Consider the following 18,565-nt stretch of genomic DNA (forward strand, 5'->3'; position numbering starts at 1 on the left):
GAATTCGCGTGAACTGGATTCTACAATTGCCCGTTGAGGCTTTATCCTCTATCAAGATTCAAGACCAGGCTAGGCCGACAACTTTCCGTTCGACCATAGGGTTTCTTTGCAATGCAACGCAACCGAGGCGATCTTGATAAGACAAGTAGCAGCATCAGTCACTATCCGCATGACTTGCGAGGCCTCAGCAAGTGTACCATGACAGGTCATTGTGCCAAGCCCAATCATGGCATTGCATGGAGGTCGCATTTGCTTCTTATGATTGCCCAATAACGTTCAATTGTAATCATATCTGTTTGACATGGATCGGTCATCTGGTCCGGAGTAACCTCCGATATTGGAGGATCTGTCCGTGTGCCAGCCGCCTTTTGTGGCTCTTATGGACTTCGCACTACGGCTCTGCGCAATCCATCAGTCAATGACTCAACCCCTTGGCATGTGCTTTTGCTACATCACGCCAGTATCTCTCTGCACTCTTCTCCCTGGCTCGCCTGCCGTACTTGGTAACAACAAAAATGCTAGCATTCCAGACAAATCCAATCGCTGCAACAATAATGTATGTGTCGCGATAACCCATGTGATTCAACCAAGGAGTAATGCCGTAATTGATTGCAAAACTCATTGTGTTGCGAATTATGACGCAAGTCGTGACCATGCCGCCACTGAGTTCAGGGTAAGAAGAAATGGCATAGCCAAGTGAGCCTGCCACACAGAGAGCGTTGTTGATTGCAAGCGTGAACTGAGAGATGACGAGGCCGATCCAGTGGATGTGATATGTCACCCCAAGGCCATACAGAAGCATGCTGAACGGAACAATAAACATTGAGGCAGCGAAAAGCCACAACGCATGTTCAGACTCGGAAATGCCGTTGTTGCGGCGCGCAAGTCGAAGTGTAAGGATACGGCCGACTTTGCCACAGTAGTAACCTCTAGATATGCAAGTTAGTTGGCTACCCCTTAAGTTTTCAGGGCCATTGCACAGTTCTTACCCGACCATAGTTCCTAGGAGACCGCCAGCATATGCAGCAGCGACACCTGCAGTAGAGAAACCGTACATTGTGGTGTAAACAGTCCCAGCAGTCGCATTTTGAACACCTGACCAGACCAGGCTATTGGCGCCATACATCAAACTAAGAGACAGTCAGCAAAAAGTCACAGGGGAAACTGAAAGAAAGCTCATACCCAGCATAAACCACCGAGGGGTACGTGAAGCCAGTTAGTCCACTAATCGCAATATCAAACATGCGGTTAGGCCTTTGTTTGTCCTTGATACCAAGCTTCTGGATAAACGTTTTTCGTTGGTACAGTACTTGACCCGTCTCCCTGTCAACAGAGTGGGCGTTTGATGAGTTCTGGTTCGCAGTCTTGTCTTGGTCTTGCTCATCCAATTTACTAGCAGTTGTCTGGTCTTCTGGTTTTGTCCCAGAGAGCACGGCAGCACTATCTGTACTTGGCGAGGCTGGCCGGTCGTAGTTTGTCTCTTCCATGAAAAGAAAACAGTAAATGAGAGCGATGCCGTTGAAGATGGAACACCACCACTGTGATGGAACTGATATTAGACCTTCGGCATTTATGTTGAATGCAGTGATTATGGCTTACCAAAGTCCACTTCCAGCCCATGCCGACATTTATGAAACCTGAGAGCATAGGTGCCAGTTTACCCGCCATTGAAAGACCCCAGCCATACCAAGCAAGGTATTTAGGTCGTTGGTGAGCAAACCACTAGGTAGCGGTCAGTTTATTGTACGGAGATTGACTATTCACAAATTCTTTGTGCTCAGGAATTACTGACGATATCTGTGATAGAAATTTCACAAAGAGATTCGACTGGTGCCCCGAAAAGCCCGAGCAAAATCCTATTTGCTAGATAGGTATTTTTTGTTGTACACATTGGCGCTGTAGCCAGGATTACCTATAAGAATATCTGTAAGTGGCAGTCCGGTGAGCAAGTGAATTCGGAATACATACAATGTTGGCTACAAGTGACGCAAGATAAGCTGGTCGTTTGCCGTATTGAAGTGCGAGTGGCTGCCAAATTAGACAACCCCATCCATAGAACAAAAACTGCCATCCGATGCAGTTAGAATCCATACTTTATAAGATATACGTTCTTGCTCACCATAATACCGGTTCCGTTGTTGATATCACTCAAAGATAAGCCTGTTGCCACTCTGATAGGCGTTACAACAGAGTAGACTGCACTGCTAGGGATAGCAATCATTACAGTGTAAAGAAAGACGCAAGATGTTGCCAGTAGTTTTCTTTTCTTTGTCCAATTGAGAGGGTCTTCTGGGTCATCAGAAGGACGAGGGATGAGAACAATATCCTGCTCGTTTGAGCCCGAAGCATGTTTGGTGATGAAAGATCCATCTACATCAATGAGCCTCGTAGTGCCTGGAGGAAAAGGGCTGGATTTTTCCATAGCGCGAACTGCGTGTATGGACTCGGCCACGTGAATTGGAAACTGACTTCTTCGTGCCAAAGATCTTTGCTTCTAGTGATAAAATTACAAAGTATTATACAACTGGCTAGCCTACCAGTCTGGAAATGAGTGGGCAGATACTAAGACAATTTTCTTGTGTGTGCACAGATGCGGCTACTTATGTATATCTTGTAGATAATTAACTGAATAGGTGGCATGCTTTCCTCGGGTTCTTCACTCCCTACAAAAAGTTGGTCTAGGCTAAATATGTCTATCTCTGCATGGGTTGCGGCACGGATACCACCGTAGGCTAACAGACTTTACCAGTGGAGAGTCCAGATTGTGGGTCTCAGTGATAAGGTTTCCCGGTTCCCAACATCAACTTCCGATTGGACATCGTCTGCAGTGTTGTTGCGATAAAGAAAGGGCAATTGGAGAGCACTGGCTTTGATGGCCACATCTACCCGGGGGTGTTAGGATTTGGCAAAGTTAAACACCGGGGTTTTTAGCGCAGCCAGCCCGACTAACACCCCTGGGTATGATAGTCCCGGATATAATAGATAGGAGAATGAACACATTGCTTCCGGAGATGGATTACTGATATGCTCTCCTGAATCTCCGGCATCCACAAGGAGTGGGGTCACCCCTAACCATCTTGGCAGTTGATACCGATAGGCAGAGAGGTATCGACCTATCGCTATCAGAGCTATCAGAGCGAGCTAGCCGTTATCATTTGGGAGTGACAACTACATAGGACTTGTGAGAGGCCCCCTGGAACGCTGGTGTAGACACACTACTCTATCCTTGTGTCAACTCTTCACTGCCACTCGCTCGTCCAAATCCTTCCACATTCTAAGATGGTTATCGTCACTATGTCAACCCCTTGGGAAGAGCTCTCAAGAAGATGTATCAAAATCCAGCAGGAGTCCATACCCAAGGACTACCAGCTTTCCGAAGACCAACTCCCTTCACACGACCGTTTGGATGTTCAAAACGTACCCTATGAGTCGGGAATTCTGACAGATGAAGAACTGCGAATGACAGAACAAGACTCAGCTGGCCTGCAGAAGAGATACATGAGTGGCGAATGGACTGTCAGACAAGTTGTAACTGCGTTTTTGAAGCGAGCAACTATTATACAGCAGTTGGTAGGTGATATACCATCCATGAATAAAAACGATACCAATTCTCACGCTTTTCTTGTTTCTAGACCAATTTTGTTACTGAAATATTAGCGGAAGATGCCCTGGAGAAAGCCGATAAGCTTGACGCCCACTTTCAAAAAACCGGGCAGTTCATGGGCCCCCTCCACGGCATCCCCGTCTCAGTTAAAGTCAGTTTATCTACAATTTCACCTTTATTATGATTGAATGATGCTTATGGATCTTAGGAACACATTAGCATGGGTGGTCACATAACGCATGCAGGATTTGTATCAAAGATCACGAACGTCCCAAACGACGATGCGCTTTCAATACAGATTCTGAAAAAGACAGGAGCTGTCATACATGTGCGAACGAACCAACCTCAGTCTTTGATGGTATGTTTGAGCTCATTCTCATTCTATTATATTAGAGGTATTGATTTTGACTGGGAGCCTATGGACTGATCTTTTCAGCACTTGGACTGCAATAACAATATTACCGGCAAGACATTGAACCCACATAACCTCCTATGCTCTCCCGGTGGGTCATCGGGAGGCGAAGGCGTTTCGGTTGGAGCGAAGTGCTCTGTCATTGGTGTTGGTACGGATATTGGCGGCAGCATACGCATACCAGCTGCATTCAATGGCTGCTATGGGTTGCGACCTACTGCTTTACGTATCCCAAACCTAGGTAACTTTGGAATTACCGCTGGCCAGGAAAGTATTCGCGGTGTTGTTGGTCCTTTAGGTCAAAGTGTTGAGGATCTTGACTTGTTCATGGAGGCTGTACTTGCAGCCGAGCCATGGGACACTGAAACAACATTGGTTCCTGTGCCATGGAGAAAGACCACTCTCAATAAAAACATCACAATCGGACTGATGCTTGACGATGGGTATGTATATTGTCATTGTTTTGAAATGCCCGGTTTACTAACTTAGTCAGCCGTGTGAAACCTCATCCCCCGGTCCTTCGTGCACTCCGAATGGCGGCAGAGAAGTTAAAAAGATCGGGCATTAATGTGGTGGACTGGGACCCGTACGACCATAGCCACGGGTGGGATATTGTTGTGAGTATAGTCCGGGTGACTTGGGATATTTCAGCGACTATCTGATAATGTGACTGACCCTTTCCAAAGTCAGCTTTGTATTTCCCGCAGGGACCGAAGCCATATCTCGACACGTTCGCCGAGAGTGGCGAACCAACACTTCCATTGACACTCCATGCCTTCGGGTTCTCAAGGGACGAACCACTGACTGTGGCCGAAAATTGGGAGCTGAATTACAAAAGAGAGACATACAGAAGGCAGTACCATGATCTGATGAAGAAGAAAGGCGTAGACTTCATTCTTTGTCCAGCCTATGTAGGTGCTGGCGTATTACAAGGTGGTGCCAAATACTGGGGTTACACCAGTATCTGGAACATTCTGGACCAGCCAGCGGCAATTATCCCCAGTGGGCTTAGAGTCGACAAAGATATTGACCTGCGGGAGGAAACATACAAACCCAGAGATGAACAGGATAAGAATGAATGGGAAGCTTGTAAGTCACACATTCCGTCAGTGGCCCATTCAAAGAGAGGCAACGTTGCTAATATTAGAGTTGATACAGATGATGCAGATCTTTTTGATGGCATGCCGATCTGTCTGCAGTTGGTTGGGAAGCATTTCCATGATGAAGAGGTGCTCCAAGCAGCCAAGCTTCTGGACAGGATTCTGAAGGAAAGCCCCACATAATAGGGCAAGGAACAAGTTACTGAGACGTCCAATGACTGGAAAGAGTTTCTATTTGAGAAAGTGCATGAAAACCGCGCCCAGGCTTTCATATATCTGAATAGTGAAACGAGCCCTAAGTATCGCAGGATCGTGGTTTCTCATCTTACCGATATCCCGTCTTCTGAAGAACCGAAGTAACCCGTTTCATATTATCGCCACACGCTTGGGCCAGGTCACAGAAATGGTGCTTCAATTCTATGCAACGTGTCAAGGAACATGTCACGTAGGTATCCCACGTGTGAGACCATGGGTCTTACGGATATATATTTGCCCCGACTTCGCTCCGCATTCTTTCTAGATAGATCGACAGTTTGACCTCTTATATCTGACCTCCATGTGCGGCAAAGAACATTTGTGAGTTCTTGGAATGCATAAAAAGAATACAGTTGATGCCAGCCATGACGCGATATATGCTTTCATTGTCATACCGACTACTATGATCACAAGAAACAACCTGGGGCGATTGGTTCTAGAGGTCTGGGTAAAGTGATTTGTGGAGGCCAAGCGCATGTTTCCTTATCAGTTGCATCGACATTGACCGGCATTATTGCCAGATCGTAGATAAGAAGACCGATGGTAATATGACTAACTCGGTATTGGTTCATGTACTGATAGGCGACAACCACGGTACAAACGAATACCCGTTGCTCCGATTAGGTCACCGGGCTGATAAGTGAATGGAGCTTTGGCGAATGCACACCCATTTTGGCTGTGAGATGACGGACTAAAGCGGAGCGTTATCGCTGTCAGATGCCTTTTCTAGCAGCAGCGATTTGAAAGAATCTGATAAGGTACATTCGAGTGAGTCGACGATGTGTGATTAGTCAACACGAGGGATTGGAGCACTACATACGTTGCTGGAACTTGACCATTTTGTATTTCGTATTTATCATTCTAAGCTAGGTACTCAGTTGATATTGTGATAGTCCTAGGTTCTGTTTTGATGGATGATGGGTTAGATGGATTCTTGTGCATCTTAGAAAACGTCCTAGAGTCTGGGCCTTCCTTATCTATTGATTCATCAAGCACGACTCCGCTCTGTGGTCAAGCGTGCTGGCTGGTCATATAGCTATGCATTGCGAAATCACTCTACACTAAACTGAGCCTTAACTTTTCCGCATTGTCTCTAGGTCGTCAATGATATGTACCGCAAGCCAGAAACTCTACGTCATCGATAAATAATATGTCGCGAAACGACAGCAGGCATCTCTACAATAGCTTATCAACAAGCATCGTCCACAATAGTACACATTGGGGTTTAGTATAAAATTGCCCCTCTCAACTTAAGATGAACTTTATGGCTCTGCCTTCCGATGCGACGTTCGAGATCAGTCCTCAACATCAGTGATACCACTAGTCTACGGCTGCTTCAGCGACGCTTCAAAGCTTGGGCAATGCTGTTAAGCTATGAAAGTGAAAATAACCCTCAAGAATAGGTTATCGATTCATTTGAAATTGAAAGTTGTATCCAGAGCCTCTACAGTATTTCAGTGTCTTCAATTGGGTTGAATAATAATAGAATGAATCTTAGATGGAGCGACTTATCCATATATCGCAAACCATGAGGTTTGGATCTCATGGAGCCGCTGCTTGGTGATGATTGTTCACTATCCTTTGTCGTTCTACCGAAATTTCCAGAAGCTGAAGAACCAGATAGAAGGCGTCCTTAGAAGCAGACATTGAACCGTAGTTAAAGTTGTTTGCAAACAGGAAGCTGGTTCTGCGTAGCATCTTCTGCGAGTAGAAATGGTCGTAATACCTTGGAAACTCAATAAATTACATCCTGAAACAACAAGCAATCAAGTCTGGATCGCCAATTTGGCCAATCATGAAATCTATCATCATCGCCTTACTGCAAATGCGTCGCATCCACTCGTGATGAACATGCTAGAAGTGATGTTCGCTCCCACTGTTGCATTGTGAAAAGTGTAATGAAGAAGCTCAAGGTTAAATGCATGGATTCAACCGACTCTGGCTTCAAGTAGTCTTTCAGGAGTCTCGGGACATTGAACGTCTCACTAAGCAATTGGCTTTGGGCAAACCTTTGTTGATGTCATTGAAACCCGACGGAGATTCACATTCGCCTGATAAGTCCCCAAAAGCTTGTTTCCCATGCCGGGACCAACATTCTTGTCAGACACAGATGCGCACATCTATTTCATAAATGTCCTTCGTCTCTATATTTCCGCATCCTATGCTTTTGCGTTTATCGCAGTATTAATGAGTATACCACAGAGAATTGAGTTGTTGTGGACCTTTTTGAAGAATACGATACAAAATGCTCAACACGACGATAACATTGACGCACGTTACTCCAGTCCCCGGATGTATGTCCCGCGAAGACGCCTTGTCGTGCCTCCATGACGCAGAGAATCATATCAAAAGCGACCCAAATTTGACATACTGGAACCCTCGAACACCTCAAGTTCCTCCTACAGTACCTGAAGATGTCGATGCCATCGCTGCGACTGAGTTTTATACAGTTACTGACACTGTCCCGACCCACCTTCCAAAGGCGTTACCCAAGGGCATGCTGGAGAAGAAGAGTGTCAGCGAATACGAGTTCACCTTCACACCAGATGGCAGTTTTGTCCGCATACATTGCCCACTCAACGTTCTTATGGAGACGCGTTGGAGGATTCGGAACGCGAGCGGCGGTGGTCTTGAACTGGAAGAGAAAGTCAGCGCCTATTGTTATCGTTTTTTGGCTACTCTAGTTAAGGGAGAGTTGGAGAAGAACTGGAAGGAGGTTCATCAGAAGATTCTTACCAGGAGAGGATGATATCCTACAGAAACAAGCCAGCTGCATAGATTCAATTTGGCATGTCCGTAGATCTATAGCAAACCAGCATTTACTTGACAATCGACGGAGACATACTGTTAGATTTATGATCTCCACGTCCACTTTCATTGTTCATTCTCTTTCCTAGATCTATCGCTATGATCTTCAAATTCTATCCTCTTATCCAAACTGTATATCACTAAACAGTGTTTTTTTCCCCCATTGGATGAGTTACAAAGAGAATATGATATCAGAGAGAGGATCATATTTGAGGCCGTTGGAAGACAAGCTAGCTATCCCGAGGACATGGTACTCATCCGAGCTTATCAAAGACCTATGACCAGACCGAACCCTTCGAGAAGTCTATGACAGTGAATTTCTCGTAGTATCAGGCTGTTTGCCCAGCGTCGTCATTGGCAATACTTGGAAGTTGTGGAGCGAAGTATGAAAGCCACCATGAAATTCGTACAAAAATCTCCACTACGTCACTTGTCTGCCTTGGTTTCATCATAGAACCTGTATTCTTTAAACAGAGCCAAAAAGTCGTTTCAAGCTCCTGGTTGAGCGTGTGGAGTCAAGGTCGTTGCGATAGACATGCAACTAGTGTTTGAAATTTGACAAACCGAGAAATCATCTTCTGTTCGGGTATTGGGACACATTGAAAATAACTTTATTTCAACTACCAAAATTAAACTGTGGGCTAAAACAAGATGTTTGCCGCGTCCGTAATAGTGTCATTTGCACTTGTCGCAGCTCTCGAATAAGTGTACCTTCATCGGGAGTGGATGTACGGAGTCTAGGCCACGATGATTCAACCTCGAACTCCAAAACTACGGTTATGAGTAAAAGTTGTAAAACTTCGGTCCGCTTCTCCTTGGGATGGTTGGGGTGTGTTACATTATCCGCAACGATGTCACATTGTATCTCAATCTAACTTTCCAGAAGATCGCAGAAGGCAACGCTCCACGAGGGGTTTGAACATCACAATGACTTAGTCAAATCCTGTAAATCGGGACCAATCATATGCCAAAAATGCTCACTTTTGACCTGATGATGAGGCAGCTTCTATGGCAAAGATAATCCAGTCAGTGGAGAAACGTGTTTAGCCAGCTCACAACCGCCGATTTAGCCCGTGCCATAGCCTCTCGCTCTCCGGACTTTCCTGGATCACCCCTAACGAAGCAAGAATGCTCAACTCCGGGGAAGTGATGATACTCAAAGGGTACACCTTTCCTCGTCACTGTTTCGAAGCAATATGACTTCATCTCAGCTGTGAAGACCGGGTCAATCTCTGGAGCCAACATCTGTACAGGAACCGCAACCTCGTCCATATCCTTCTTAGTCAACCAGGTCGGATGTCCGACCGAGATACAATCAACTAACGGGGGGTTATGCTCCTTCGCGCCAAGACGAAACACAGCCCAGCCTCCATAGCAGAACCCTATCGCTCCAACATGGTCATGCCTCCCTCGCAGTGCCTTCGCAAAGTTGAAGATCTCGGGCTCTCGAACATTACGAGCGTTGTCTGTGTGGAAACTCTCCAGATCGATCTCATGGAATCGACCGGCAAGAACTGGCTCAAACTCCACGACCCAACCATCGAAGAAGTCCGGCAAGTAAACTGTAGCGTTGGCTTCGCGGGCATAGTGGTCTGCAAGAAGACGTGCGTTGGGAAAGGTCCAACCAAGCAGGTCGTGAATGAACAGTACGGCCACGCCAGGATTGTGGCCGGTGATGTAGACGTCGTGACCTTCGAGCTTATCGATTCGGCCTTCAGGTGTGCCGTTCCACTCGAAGGCCTTTAAGCAACAAGAGCCCACCTCCATCTCTAAGTTGGAATATAGAAAGTATAGATCAATGCCCTTTGTTGGTAAGGCTTCGCGATGAAAGCATTGTCGTTGAACTAGGCGTTGCGGCTTTTAAGAAGGGATAGCGGAACTTTGGCCGACTGCAAATCCCGACGTCGGCACAACTTGCTTGAACACGGAGGTAAGATTCACCGCTTAAATCCGCTAGAGTGTCACGAAACTGATATCTCTTCAGGTCCAATCAAAATGATAATTCACGTGTCAAAGCATCGATTGTCCAATCACAATACTAGTCTCAGCACCAAATCTGCGCCACATGTCCTGCTGATAGTAATGTGAGCTTACTATTGCTCGAGGTTGAAATATGCCAATACTCGATTGCCAATGAGAAGCAACATAGCTTAGTCTCCCAGTAGCGAAGGAAGTGAAGCCCAGCTCCCTTAGTAGACTTAGCAAGAGTGGTTGGGATAAGGGGTGCTGGTGTCCTGAATATTCCGCGGTATCCAACGAGCACAGTGATGGGTCAGTTCACTCGCCCGACTGTTGTAAGCGAGACCCCCATGCGGAGCTATCACGTTCAACAGTATTCACCGTAAAGACGATTTGAACTAGCATTGGCAGGCCTACTGTTCAAAAAGCTACTGTTTAGTCTGGCCAATTCCGTGTCTCTCCAAGCGATTTAGCAGTAATTTCCATCATACATTTTGGCTCGCTGATGAAAATTGTAGATGGAATTCAACACTGCTTTCGTCCACTGTTGCTAGTCCATATTACACAGTGTTCTCCTTAATAATTGTCATGTTATCCAGTGTTCAGGAGCCAGCCTTATATCCTAGCAATGCTAGTAGACCAAGTTCACCATTCATATCACTCATTTCATATTAATACATGCTTCGTCGATGCCAAATGCAAGGAACAGGTCTGGAAGGCTTGAATCTTGGGCCTCTTGCCCCTATAAAAAACGAGTCTAGATCTCTGCTTCCGTTCAGTGCCCACGAGGACATGTCTCGCACGACAAAAGCCCGTCAGTGACTACGGTCGCTCCACGTCCGATCGAAGACATTCAATGACCGTTGAGCTGATAGTTCATTGCATTAGTGACAGAAAGACCCAATTTCAGAGGCTTACTAACCCGTTGGAACAACATCCAGAGCCTTGATGGAAATCCTCTCGGATTGATCCAGCATGTACACAGCGGCATGAGCGACATCTTCGGCAATAAGCGGGCTTTAGAGGATTAGTAAAGAACGTATTTGTCAACTCGGTAAAATACATAGCGTCGCTTACTCGTAGCCTTCAATGAACGAGTTGTATTGCTCTTTGTCAAACCCAACGCGCTGGGTGTGGAAGTGAGTGGCGACGACACCCGGCCTTAGCGCCAGGACCTTGATGTCGGTCGTGACCAGTTCATTACGGAGAGAATTGGTGAAGCCTTCCTGGAATGCTTTACTCGCGTGATACACAGCTTCGCCCGGAAACGGTGGCGCTTCTAGTGCGGTGGTGGAGGTGACATTAAGAATCGTGCCCTTGCCTGGCTTTTGCTTCATCATCGACCTGTTGAGGACCGAGTGAGTGACAAACATTGTACCGTTTATGTTCGTGTTGGACATTGTGATGACATCCTGAATCTTCAACTCGTGGAACCTGGCGGGTGCTCCGAGGGCAAGTCCAGCCTGGGTATCGTTGTTAGTCGTCTATCCGACGGCTTCAGCAGCGCCAAGAAGCATCACGTAAATAACAGCAAAGGAGCTTTCCTTACGTTATTAATAAGAATATCAATGATTCCGATCTCCTCAACGGCGGACGCAATGGCACTGTCTACGTCCTCAAAGCTTCCAACATCAGCGGCGCGGTAGATAATCTTAGTGCCGGGGTATGCAGTTGATAATCTTTGAGCCAGCGTATCTAACTTGTCCTATAGCGTATGATTTCAGCCGGGATACTATCATAGGCTGTTGGCCCCCAGATTTTCAACTTAAAAGTTGGGGCTGACCTACTTCCGATCGTGATAGTAGAACGAGATTTGCGCCTCTGTCAGCCAGAGCATTGGCGATGGCTTCCCCAATGCCCATGGAGGCACCGGTCTGGAGATAAGTCAGTACAGGTACCTAGAATATGATTGATCATTGGACAATGAAAATCACTACAAACAAGTAGGACGGTCTTATCTTCAAGGCCCATTTCCGTTGCTGATGCTGAGATGAAACTCGTATTACACCAGGACAGCTCGTGCGATCAGTCCTATCGTCTTGATCAACTCCGGAAGGCAGAGCGACTGATTGCCGCTCTCAATATCACTGATGCAGTGAGACAAACGATGTTTTGGGCTGCCTGAGAGTAGTGTGCAATAAGAGAAGATGACTTTTGAAGACATCTTGCGTGGGGGTTCGTACTTTCAGATGTCGCCTACGTCACTACTTAATAATCACCAACAGCATAACTGAGCCCCGCTTGGATGGGGGAGACACACCGAACACGCGCCATTGAAGTAACCCGAGTCCGCCATTCCTCGCCTTTGAACTGGCAACGAGACTCTTTTAGAGCAACTAAAGCGTACCATATGCCCCCTTCTTACCAGAGTCTGGGTGCAAACAAATATGATTGAATGGCAGCTCGTCTAGCGAGTGCCTACTCGCTACTTAGCGGGTACAGGTCCTCTTTCCCCACCGCAGAGGTAATTTCGCTCAACATTGCGTTGCCGATACTGCCTGGATTGGCTTGTTCGACGCGAGTATTATTTCTGGCGAAAACTCAGAAATGTAAGTGTTGCGATGTTGAGCATCGCGGATGAATATCGGAGTTATCGGGTTAACCCCGATGACTCATTGCCGGCGAATCCTCGGATAATTGGCCACGGATCCACCGAGGATTTGCAGCAATAAGTTGGTTATTCAACCAACCAACCCACGATAGTTATCCTTCATTTCTTTACGCATAATAGAGATCACAGTTACCCCATTTATTCGTCAATTGCCACCGATACGTACGGTTAACCGTATCACCATATCCCTGGTGTAACCAACAGTAAGAAAACAAAGGGCGTGGTTCTCTGCCTGGTTTCCGTCATGCACGTAAATAAAGATTTAGTTGGGGGGATCCTCTTTGCATAATAAAGTGGCACCTTAGTTCCGGTCGTGCCCCTGTCCTTAACGGCATTTCAAGTCGGGAAAAGAATCGTCCCTCCAAAAGTGAGAGCTCTCTCAGCCGAGGGTTTCCGATCATACCCGTCAGGTGGGAGAATGGGGAATTGGGAGGCGCGGGGAAGCACCAGAAGATTTCAGCATAACAGGTAGCTCGTCATACTCGCTGAAAGACACATGATTCCCTCAGACTAGAAAATGAAATCGTTCGAAATGGCAGGAGTCATATTGACATGGAGCAGATTCAAGCAGTCGCCGAAACATGTACGGATACTTCGCCAAATCTGCGCCTAGGAAATCTAGCTAGCAAATGTGAAAGACTGCGAAATCGGAGTATGGACAGGGAGGGCACAGGAGACGACGAATTCAGCCAATGACCACAGTACCGTGGTTTTCTACCGAATCAAGTTGGACGGATATCAATTTCTAATTCGTGCGGAGAAAACTGGGCCTTCTATGGGCCATGTTTCTGCACTGGCTGACGCCATTTTGCTATGCGACGCTTTGTCTGCAATGCGTGGGGTGCGCGGAAAACGCGGAAAACAGAAACCCCAGGTTGACGGGGTGAGATGCGCCGTCAAAACATTGGCGCCATCTGCTATGTACACAATTCTCCTCGTGACTGGAAAATGGAAATTAAAGGGTTTGGGCATGCCGAAACCCATCTAGAACTTGTCCTGGTTGGCATTCTGCATGAGCATCTTGGAATCCGGCTTGTACTTCTTGGACACCAGGCGGACGTTGTACTCGACGTCCAGGACGGCGCCCTTGGGCTCGTTCTGGACAGGCTTGAAGTTGAGCAGCAGGTCGGGCTTGACGGCGCAGGCCGTGTCGGTTTCGAGGTACTTGTCGTCGCTGGGGTAGAGCTGAGCCGTGACGCCGATGAAGTCCGGGTGGGTGACCATTATGTGGATGTGTGCGGGGCGGTAGGGGTGGCGGCCCATGAGACGGAGCAGGTCGGCCGAGGGGCCGGAAGTGTCAATGGCGTACTCGGTAGGCTTAAGGCAGTAGAACCAGAACTTGCCCTCCTCGTTCGTCTTGAACTTGCCGCGGAGGTTGTGGCGCGACTGGTTTTCTGGGTCGAAAGTGTCGTACTTGCCGTTGGTGCTGGCCTGCCACATGTCAAACACGGCGTCAGGAATGCCTTTGCCCGTGTCGGCATCCAAGATGACACCGTGGAAGAAGGTAAGCTGGCCATCCTTGGGCATATCTTGGACAACGGAGGCGCCGAGATCGCGGAAGGGGGTTTCGGGGGACCAGAAGGGGCCGAGAATTGCCGAAGATGTAGGGGCATTGCCCGTGTCGGTTACGACGGTGTGGTTGATCTCGTCAACGAGACTGGGTGCGGGGGATAAATTATTAGCCAATGGTCGAGTGGTCAGGACGAATGTGCCGACTGCGGCAGCGTGGCGCGGGGTCATAACTGTGGATTCGGCGGCGGGGACTTTGAGGGATAACTCACGATTCAATACCCAAGATGTCGCACACTCTCCATGCCTCGTTGCGGTTCTTCTTGTACGCCTGGCCAATGGAGTTGATGTAGTTGACACCGAGGACCCATTCTTCTTGTGTGAGCTCGACGTCTCTGCAGAAGTCGTGGAGATGCTTGATTAAAGAGCCGAGGACCTCTCGATGTCTGGGCTTCGTCTCCGGGCTCATGAGGTCGATGACATGCTGTGTAAAGTTGGGGTCGAACTTGCTATTCTTGGCGTCGGCTCCGTTGGTGCCGTTGGTGCCGTTGCTGGCCATCGTGAAGATGTGTTGCGAGGTGTACGGAGTATGTGAATGTGGTTTATGCTTTGTGGGGAAGACGCGAGGGGGGGCAAAGAAAGCACTGAGGGATTGAGAACGATGAAATGAAAGCGCGAAGTGCGGATGCAGAGGAGGACCCTGATGTTAAGTACAAATTCAGAGCTGCGGATGAAGGGACCACGAGGCAAGAAGAGTTGTTGTGGGCATGAGTCGTATGATCATCGTAGATGCGGCAACAATGTACGGCATCGAGTGCGGCATCCATGTTCGGCAATTTGACTTCAGCGTAGCCGTCTCGCACATGCTGCCCCGCGGTCCCCTCCCCCACCACGTTCTCTTTGCGCGCTTTGCCCACTGACGGGAGAAACATAGACCCGGGACAAAGTGGCCGATGATATGGGTAAGTGTAATTCCCACGCCTGAGAGCCGAAATGCGGGGGGGGGCTGCCCCTCCTCAAGAGCATGCGGGGTGACTCCCGAAAGGGGACATGGTGTGTGGACTAGGCTTATGTCCGTGACTGGCTAATTGATTACTATGTATCCGTAGTTGCTGGGAACGCAGCGGGCTGGTCTTTGGCCAATGAGAGGTAGTGGAAGCTCTGGTCACTGCTCCCTGACGAATCCATCCTCTGTGGTTGGCAAAACATTTCAACCTGTCAGGCGGCGTCGGTTTCGGGGTTTGCCGGGCTCTTGTGTCTTTGCATCATTCGATAAATGCTTTTGTAGCACGTCAATCAGCCCACAACTGTAAGGAGGCCAAGGTACTTGGGGCATTGGTTACCGTGGAAGCGTGGGTATACAGCATTGCGAAAGGGGCTAGGCACTTGCCTTTAAAACTTTATACAACACCGTAAATAAGACCGCACAATCATGTCCTCACTCACCCCCTAAGTGGACTCCCGCACAAAACTCAGATTGGACTTTGGTCCATGATAACTATATCATACCCCAGCAGCATATTTCTATTGATAACGTGTGGCGGGTACCGTTACAAAAGTGGGTTCGCAATTGCTGTATTGCAATTGTGGCTCATCTTGCCTGTGACATACGTAGTAATGTTTCCCCAAGTCTGAATCTCTCATCATTGCCGTTTTCTCACGCCGCTCATCGTATATCAACAGCTGCTGCACTGAACGTCGCCTTTATGATGTTTTACCTTATGTTAAATAGGCTCTATACATGCATGTACTCAAAACGCAGGGGTAAAACAAAGTATTATTACGTGACTGTCCTTTCTAACCACAAGTTATAGCTGAGGTACGATAGTTATGTACTCAGTCATATGTGGTTGAGTCAGTTCGGTCCGTTCGGACAATGATTCCTACCAGAGATTCAAGTATCCGATCTGACGACCTTTGTCCCTTGTGGACTGAACTATGGGATGTTGTACAGTCAGGTGGCATTGTTGTTCTAACAACCTATTCCGCAGAATCACCATGCGATGCTGTTTCTGTCTAGCTCCGCTCCCTCAGCTAAACAATCTATATTTGTACTTCAGGCTACTGTTATTGTTAGATATCCGAACTCTGATATATGAGCATCAAACAATGTACTGGAGGCCTTTTTCTTTTCTTTCAGTAGTATCCTAGTTGACGCCAATCATCCTCTTTCATGACCTCGCTCACTGATTAATTCATATGTGGAGGTCTTCGGTACACCGCCAAGGTTACTTAAAACCTCCGGGAGATGAAGCTCCGGTAGTGACCTTCTATACGCACAGATAACATAACTCATGCTAGCTAAGCAGTCATGAAGTAGTTAAAACGAATGAAATCAATGATTGAAGAACTGCCTAGTGGTGTCTTTGAATACGGCAGGAGTTTAGAAGGGGCTGACCAGATTTCAGGCAGCAGTGATGTCTCGTGTCTATACCGGCTATTTAGAACCATGTTTCGTTGATATGTGAACAGCTGCTGTTGACAGCCGGTCATTGTCCACATCCCGGGAGCTTTAAACTTGGTATTTGGCTTTGGCTCGGATGCCGAAACCGAGAGGATTGGAGAAGGGCCCTGTGAATGTGATGCGGGTGTGCAAGCTTCCCGGGCTTTGCGGCCTTGTAGGTCCAGCTCCAGTGACGAATGGTTGCACAGTATTGGGTTAGGGGACCCATGCTTCGGACAGACGGGCTGCAGAGCGTGAAAGCATAAATAAATTGGAGGGTCAGCCTCACTTTGACTGTGTTACCTAATTTAAAGACAATTCAACATATCTTGGGCGAATCGGTGTTGCTGGACATTTCTAGATTTGTGCTTCCAGGAGCACGGCAGCAAGGTCAACCATGAAGGCCGCAATGCTCGACGCTACCGGAGCGACCGGAACATCCATCATGAACAGGTTGCCCGCCTCGACAGCTCCGAACTATATTAGAGTCACAACGCTGCTGCCCTTTTGGACGCTTCTACGGTCTTTGATCATCGCTGAAAACCACCGGATAGGAGTCCACGGCTCTCATCCGACCGAGCTCTCTACAGAAGCTAGAAGTCCGGGCTTTGGAAAAGCGAGGCGTCAAGATTACCGCAACCAACCCCAGCGGCCCCGCAGAAGAGACCACGAAGCAACTCGCAGGTCACGAATTCGTTATATCGGCTGTTGTCGCGGACAAGCTGCTGGTCCAAATTTCACTGGCCAATGCCTCTAAGAAACGGGTGTGAAGCGGCTCGTGCCGTGTCTTTTTGGATCTGTGATGCCGAGCAGGGGGGTGTTACGATTCCGCGACTAAGGTCCAGACAGCATACCCAATATTCAGCTGAACCTTGAATGACATTTTCGGTTTATAAAGATGACGTCCTGAACCATGTTCAGACTTTGTGTCTATCATCACTGTCATCGACTTCTGCTGGTGGCATCAAATCAGTTTGCCACGACTCAATTCAGGCAAGATTGACGTACTTGCGTCCTCGTTGTTCAAAGACTGAATCGCAGGCGACAGGACTGTGCTTTCCGGTATGACAGACTCCAGGGATATTGGCAAATACGTCGCGTGCATTTTCGCGGACCCCCGCACTCTGAACCATAATTTTTCTGCAAGTGCCGAGCTTTGGTCCCAGAATGACATCTATTACAACCTGGTTGAGTAGTTGAGCTGAGTGAAACTTCCGAGAAAGTACGTAAGGCGCCGTAACCCAGCCCAAGCAATTGAATAAGCATTTGACTTTGAGCGATGAACTGATCATCACGGATACGCAGCTGTCGGAGAAGGAAATCGAGGCTCAGCTGGAAGACGCCAGGGGCAACAAAGCCAACGTCCATAAGCTGCCGATTGTACAATATCAGAAGTCGTGGGGTTTTCGAGGTGACAACGCGCCTGATTAAGCTCGCTACCTGGGCCAGTAAATTGGCAAAGACTCATATCCCGACTGGACGAGAAACTCATTTGAGAAATTTTATAGAGGCTTCCGAAGGAAAAGTGAGGCACGTTTGGGAGAAGAAGATGTAAGAAGCCATTGCAGCTGCAGGAAAAAAGACTGCGGAGAATTAATAGGCGACTTAACATCGTTCACATTCCGCAATTGGGGAAACCAAGTCGATAAATAAATAGAATAGCAGATACTTCCAAGCCGCAAGTGTCCACTTGCAATTCGAACCGGGAGGATCCTTCTGACTTTTGAGCGCCGATCTTTGTTCCTGAAAGTCTAACGCGGTATTTATGGGCCGCGCCCAGCGAACTGAGTTTATTTAGTCTATTATCAGATTGATTCTGAATATACGCATGTATACAGAGTATTTCGGCCAGCATTAGTCTCGG

The 18,565-nt window shown here is 47.7% G+C and overlaps 7 protein-coding genes across 7 annotated transcripts; 2 read left to right on the plus strand and 5 right to left on the minus strand.

The window, feature by feature from the left end:
• Nucleotides 1-415: 415 nt before the first annotated feature.
• Nucleotides 416-2,422, minus strand: LY79DRAFT_509246 (major facilitator superfamily transporter; the record flags this gene model as incomplete). The annotated part of the gene is made up of 7 exons (XM_060554036.1): nt 416-929; nt 990-1,130; nt 1,183-1,538; nt 1,600-1,722; nt 1,793-1,912; nt 1,969-2,064; nt 2,120-2,422. 7 exons carry the CDS (start codon nt 2,420-2,422, stop codon nt 416-418), a joined length of 1,653 nt encoding a protein of 550 aa, XP_060417582.1.
• Nucleotides 2,423-3,279: 857 nt separating this feature from the next.
• Nucleotides 3,280-5,308, plus strand: LY79DRAFT_626466 (amidase; the record flags this gene model as incomplete). The annotated part of the gene is made up of 7 exons (XM_060562112.1): nt 3,280-3,570; nt 3,633-3,755; nt 3,813-3,962; nt 4,041-4,459; nt 4,510-4,633; nt 4,703-5,105; nt 5,175-5,308. 7 exons carry the CDS (start codon nt 3,280-3,282, stop codon nt 5,297-5,299), a joined length of 1,635 nt encoding a protein of 544 aa, XP_060417583.1. The 3' UTR covers nt 5,300-5,308.
• A 2,308-nt stretch (nt 5,309-7,616) lies between these two features.
• On the plus strand, nt 7,617-8,120 carry LY79DRAFT_508920 (uncharacterized protein; the record flags this gene model as incomplete). The annotated part of the gene is made up of 1 exon (XM_060553999.1): nt 7,617-8,120. One exon carries the CDS (start codon nt 7,617-7,619, stop codon nt 8,118-8,120), a length of 504 nt encoding a protein of 167 aa, XP_060417584.1.
• Nucleotides 8,121-9,040: 920 nt separating this feature from the next.
• LY79DRAFT_544013 (dienelactone hydrolase) lies at nt 9,041-10,123 on the minus strand. The gene has a single exon (XM_060557097.1). It carries the CDS (start codon nt 9,944-9,946, stop codon nt 9,206-9,208), a length of 741 nt encoding a protein of 246 aa, XP_060417585.1. The 5' UTR covers nt 9,947-10,123; the 3' UTR covers nt 9,041-9,205.
• Nucleotides 10,124-10,578: 455 nt separating this feature from the next.
• LY79DRAFT_544015 (NADP-dependent L-serine/L-allo-threonine dehydrogenase ydfG) lies at nt 10,579-12,308 on the minus strand. The gene is made up of 6 exons (XM_060557098.1): nt 12,080-12,308; nt 11,926-12,012; nt 11,688-11,843; nt 11,216-11,601; nt 11,061-11,155; nt 10,579-11,006 (listed from the first exon to the last, which is right to left on the minus strand). The coding sequence occupies exons 1-6, from the start codon at nt 12,107-12,109 to the stop codon at nt 10,954-10,956; spliced, it is 807 nt and encodes a 268-aa protein (XP_060417586.1). The 5' UTR covers nt 12,110-12,308; the 3' UTR covers nt 10,579-10,953.
• Nucleotides 12,309-13,733: 1,425 nt separating this feature from the next.
• Nucleotides 13,734-14,817, minus strand: LY79DRAFT_577270 (dioxygenase; the record flags this gene model as incomplete). Its single annotated transcript, XM_060559867.1, has 2 exons — nt 13,734-14,406; nt 14,531-14,817. 2 exons carry the CDS (start codon nt 14,815-14,817, stop codon nt 13,734-13,736), a joined length of 960 nt encoding a protein of 319 aa, XP_060417587.1.
• A 2,873-nt stretch (nt 14,818-17,690) lies between these two features.
• On the minus strand, nt 17,691-18,069 carry LY79DRAFT_577271 (uncharacterized protein; the record flags this gene model as incomplete). Its single annotated transcript, XM_060559868.1, has 2 exons — nt 17,691-17,875; nt 17,928-18,069. 2 exons carry the CDS (start codon nt 18,067-18,069, stop codon nt 17,691-17,693), a joined length of 327 nt encoding a protein of 108 aa, XP_060417588.1.
• Nucleotides 18,070-18,565: the final 496 nt, after the last annotated feature.

Source organism: Colletotrichum navitas (genome assembly GCF_030913465.1).
Source record: "Colletotrichum navitas strain CBS 125086 chromosome Unknown LY79scaffold_11, whole genome shotgun sequence".
Classification (NCBI taxonomy): domain Eukaryota; kingdom Fungi; phylum Ascomycota; class Sordariomycetes; order Glomerellales; family Glomerellaceae; genus Colletotrichum; species Colletotrichum navitas.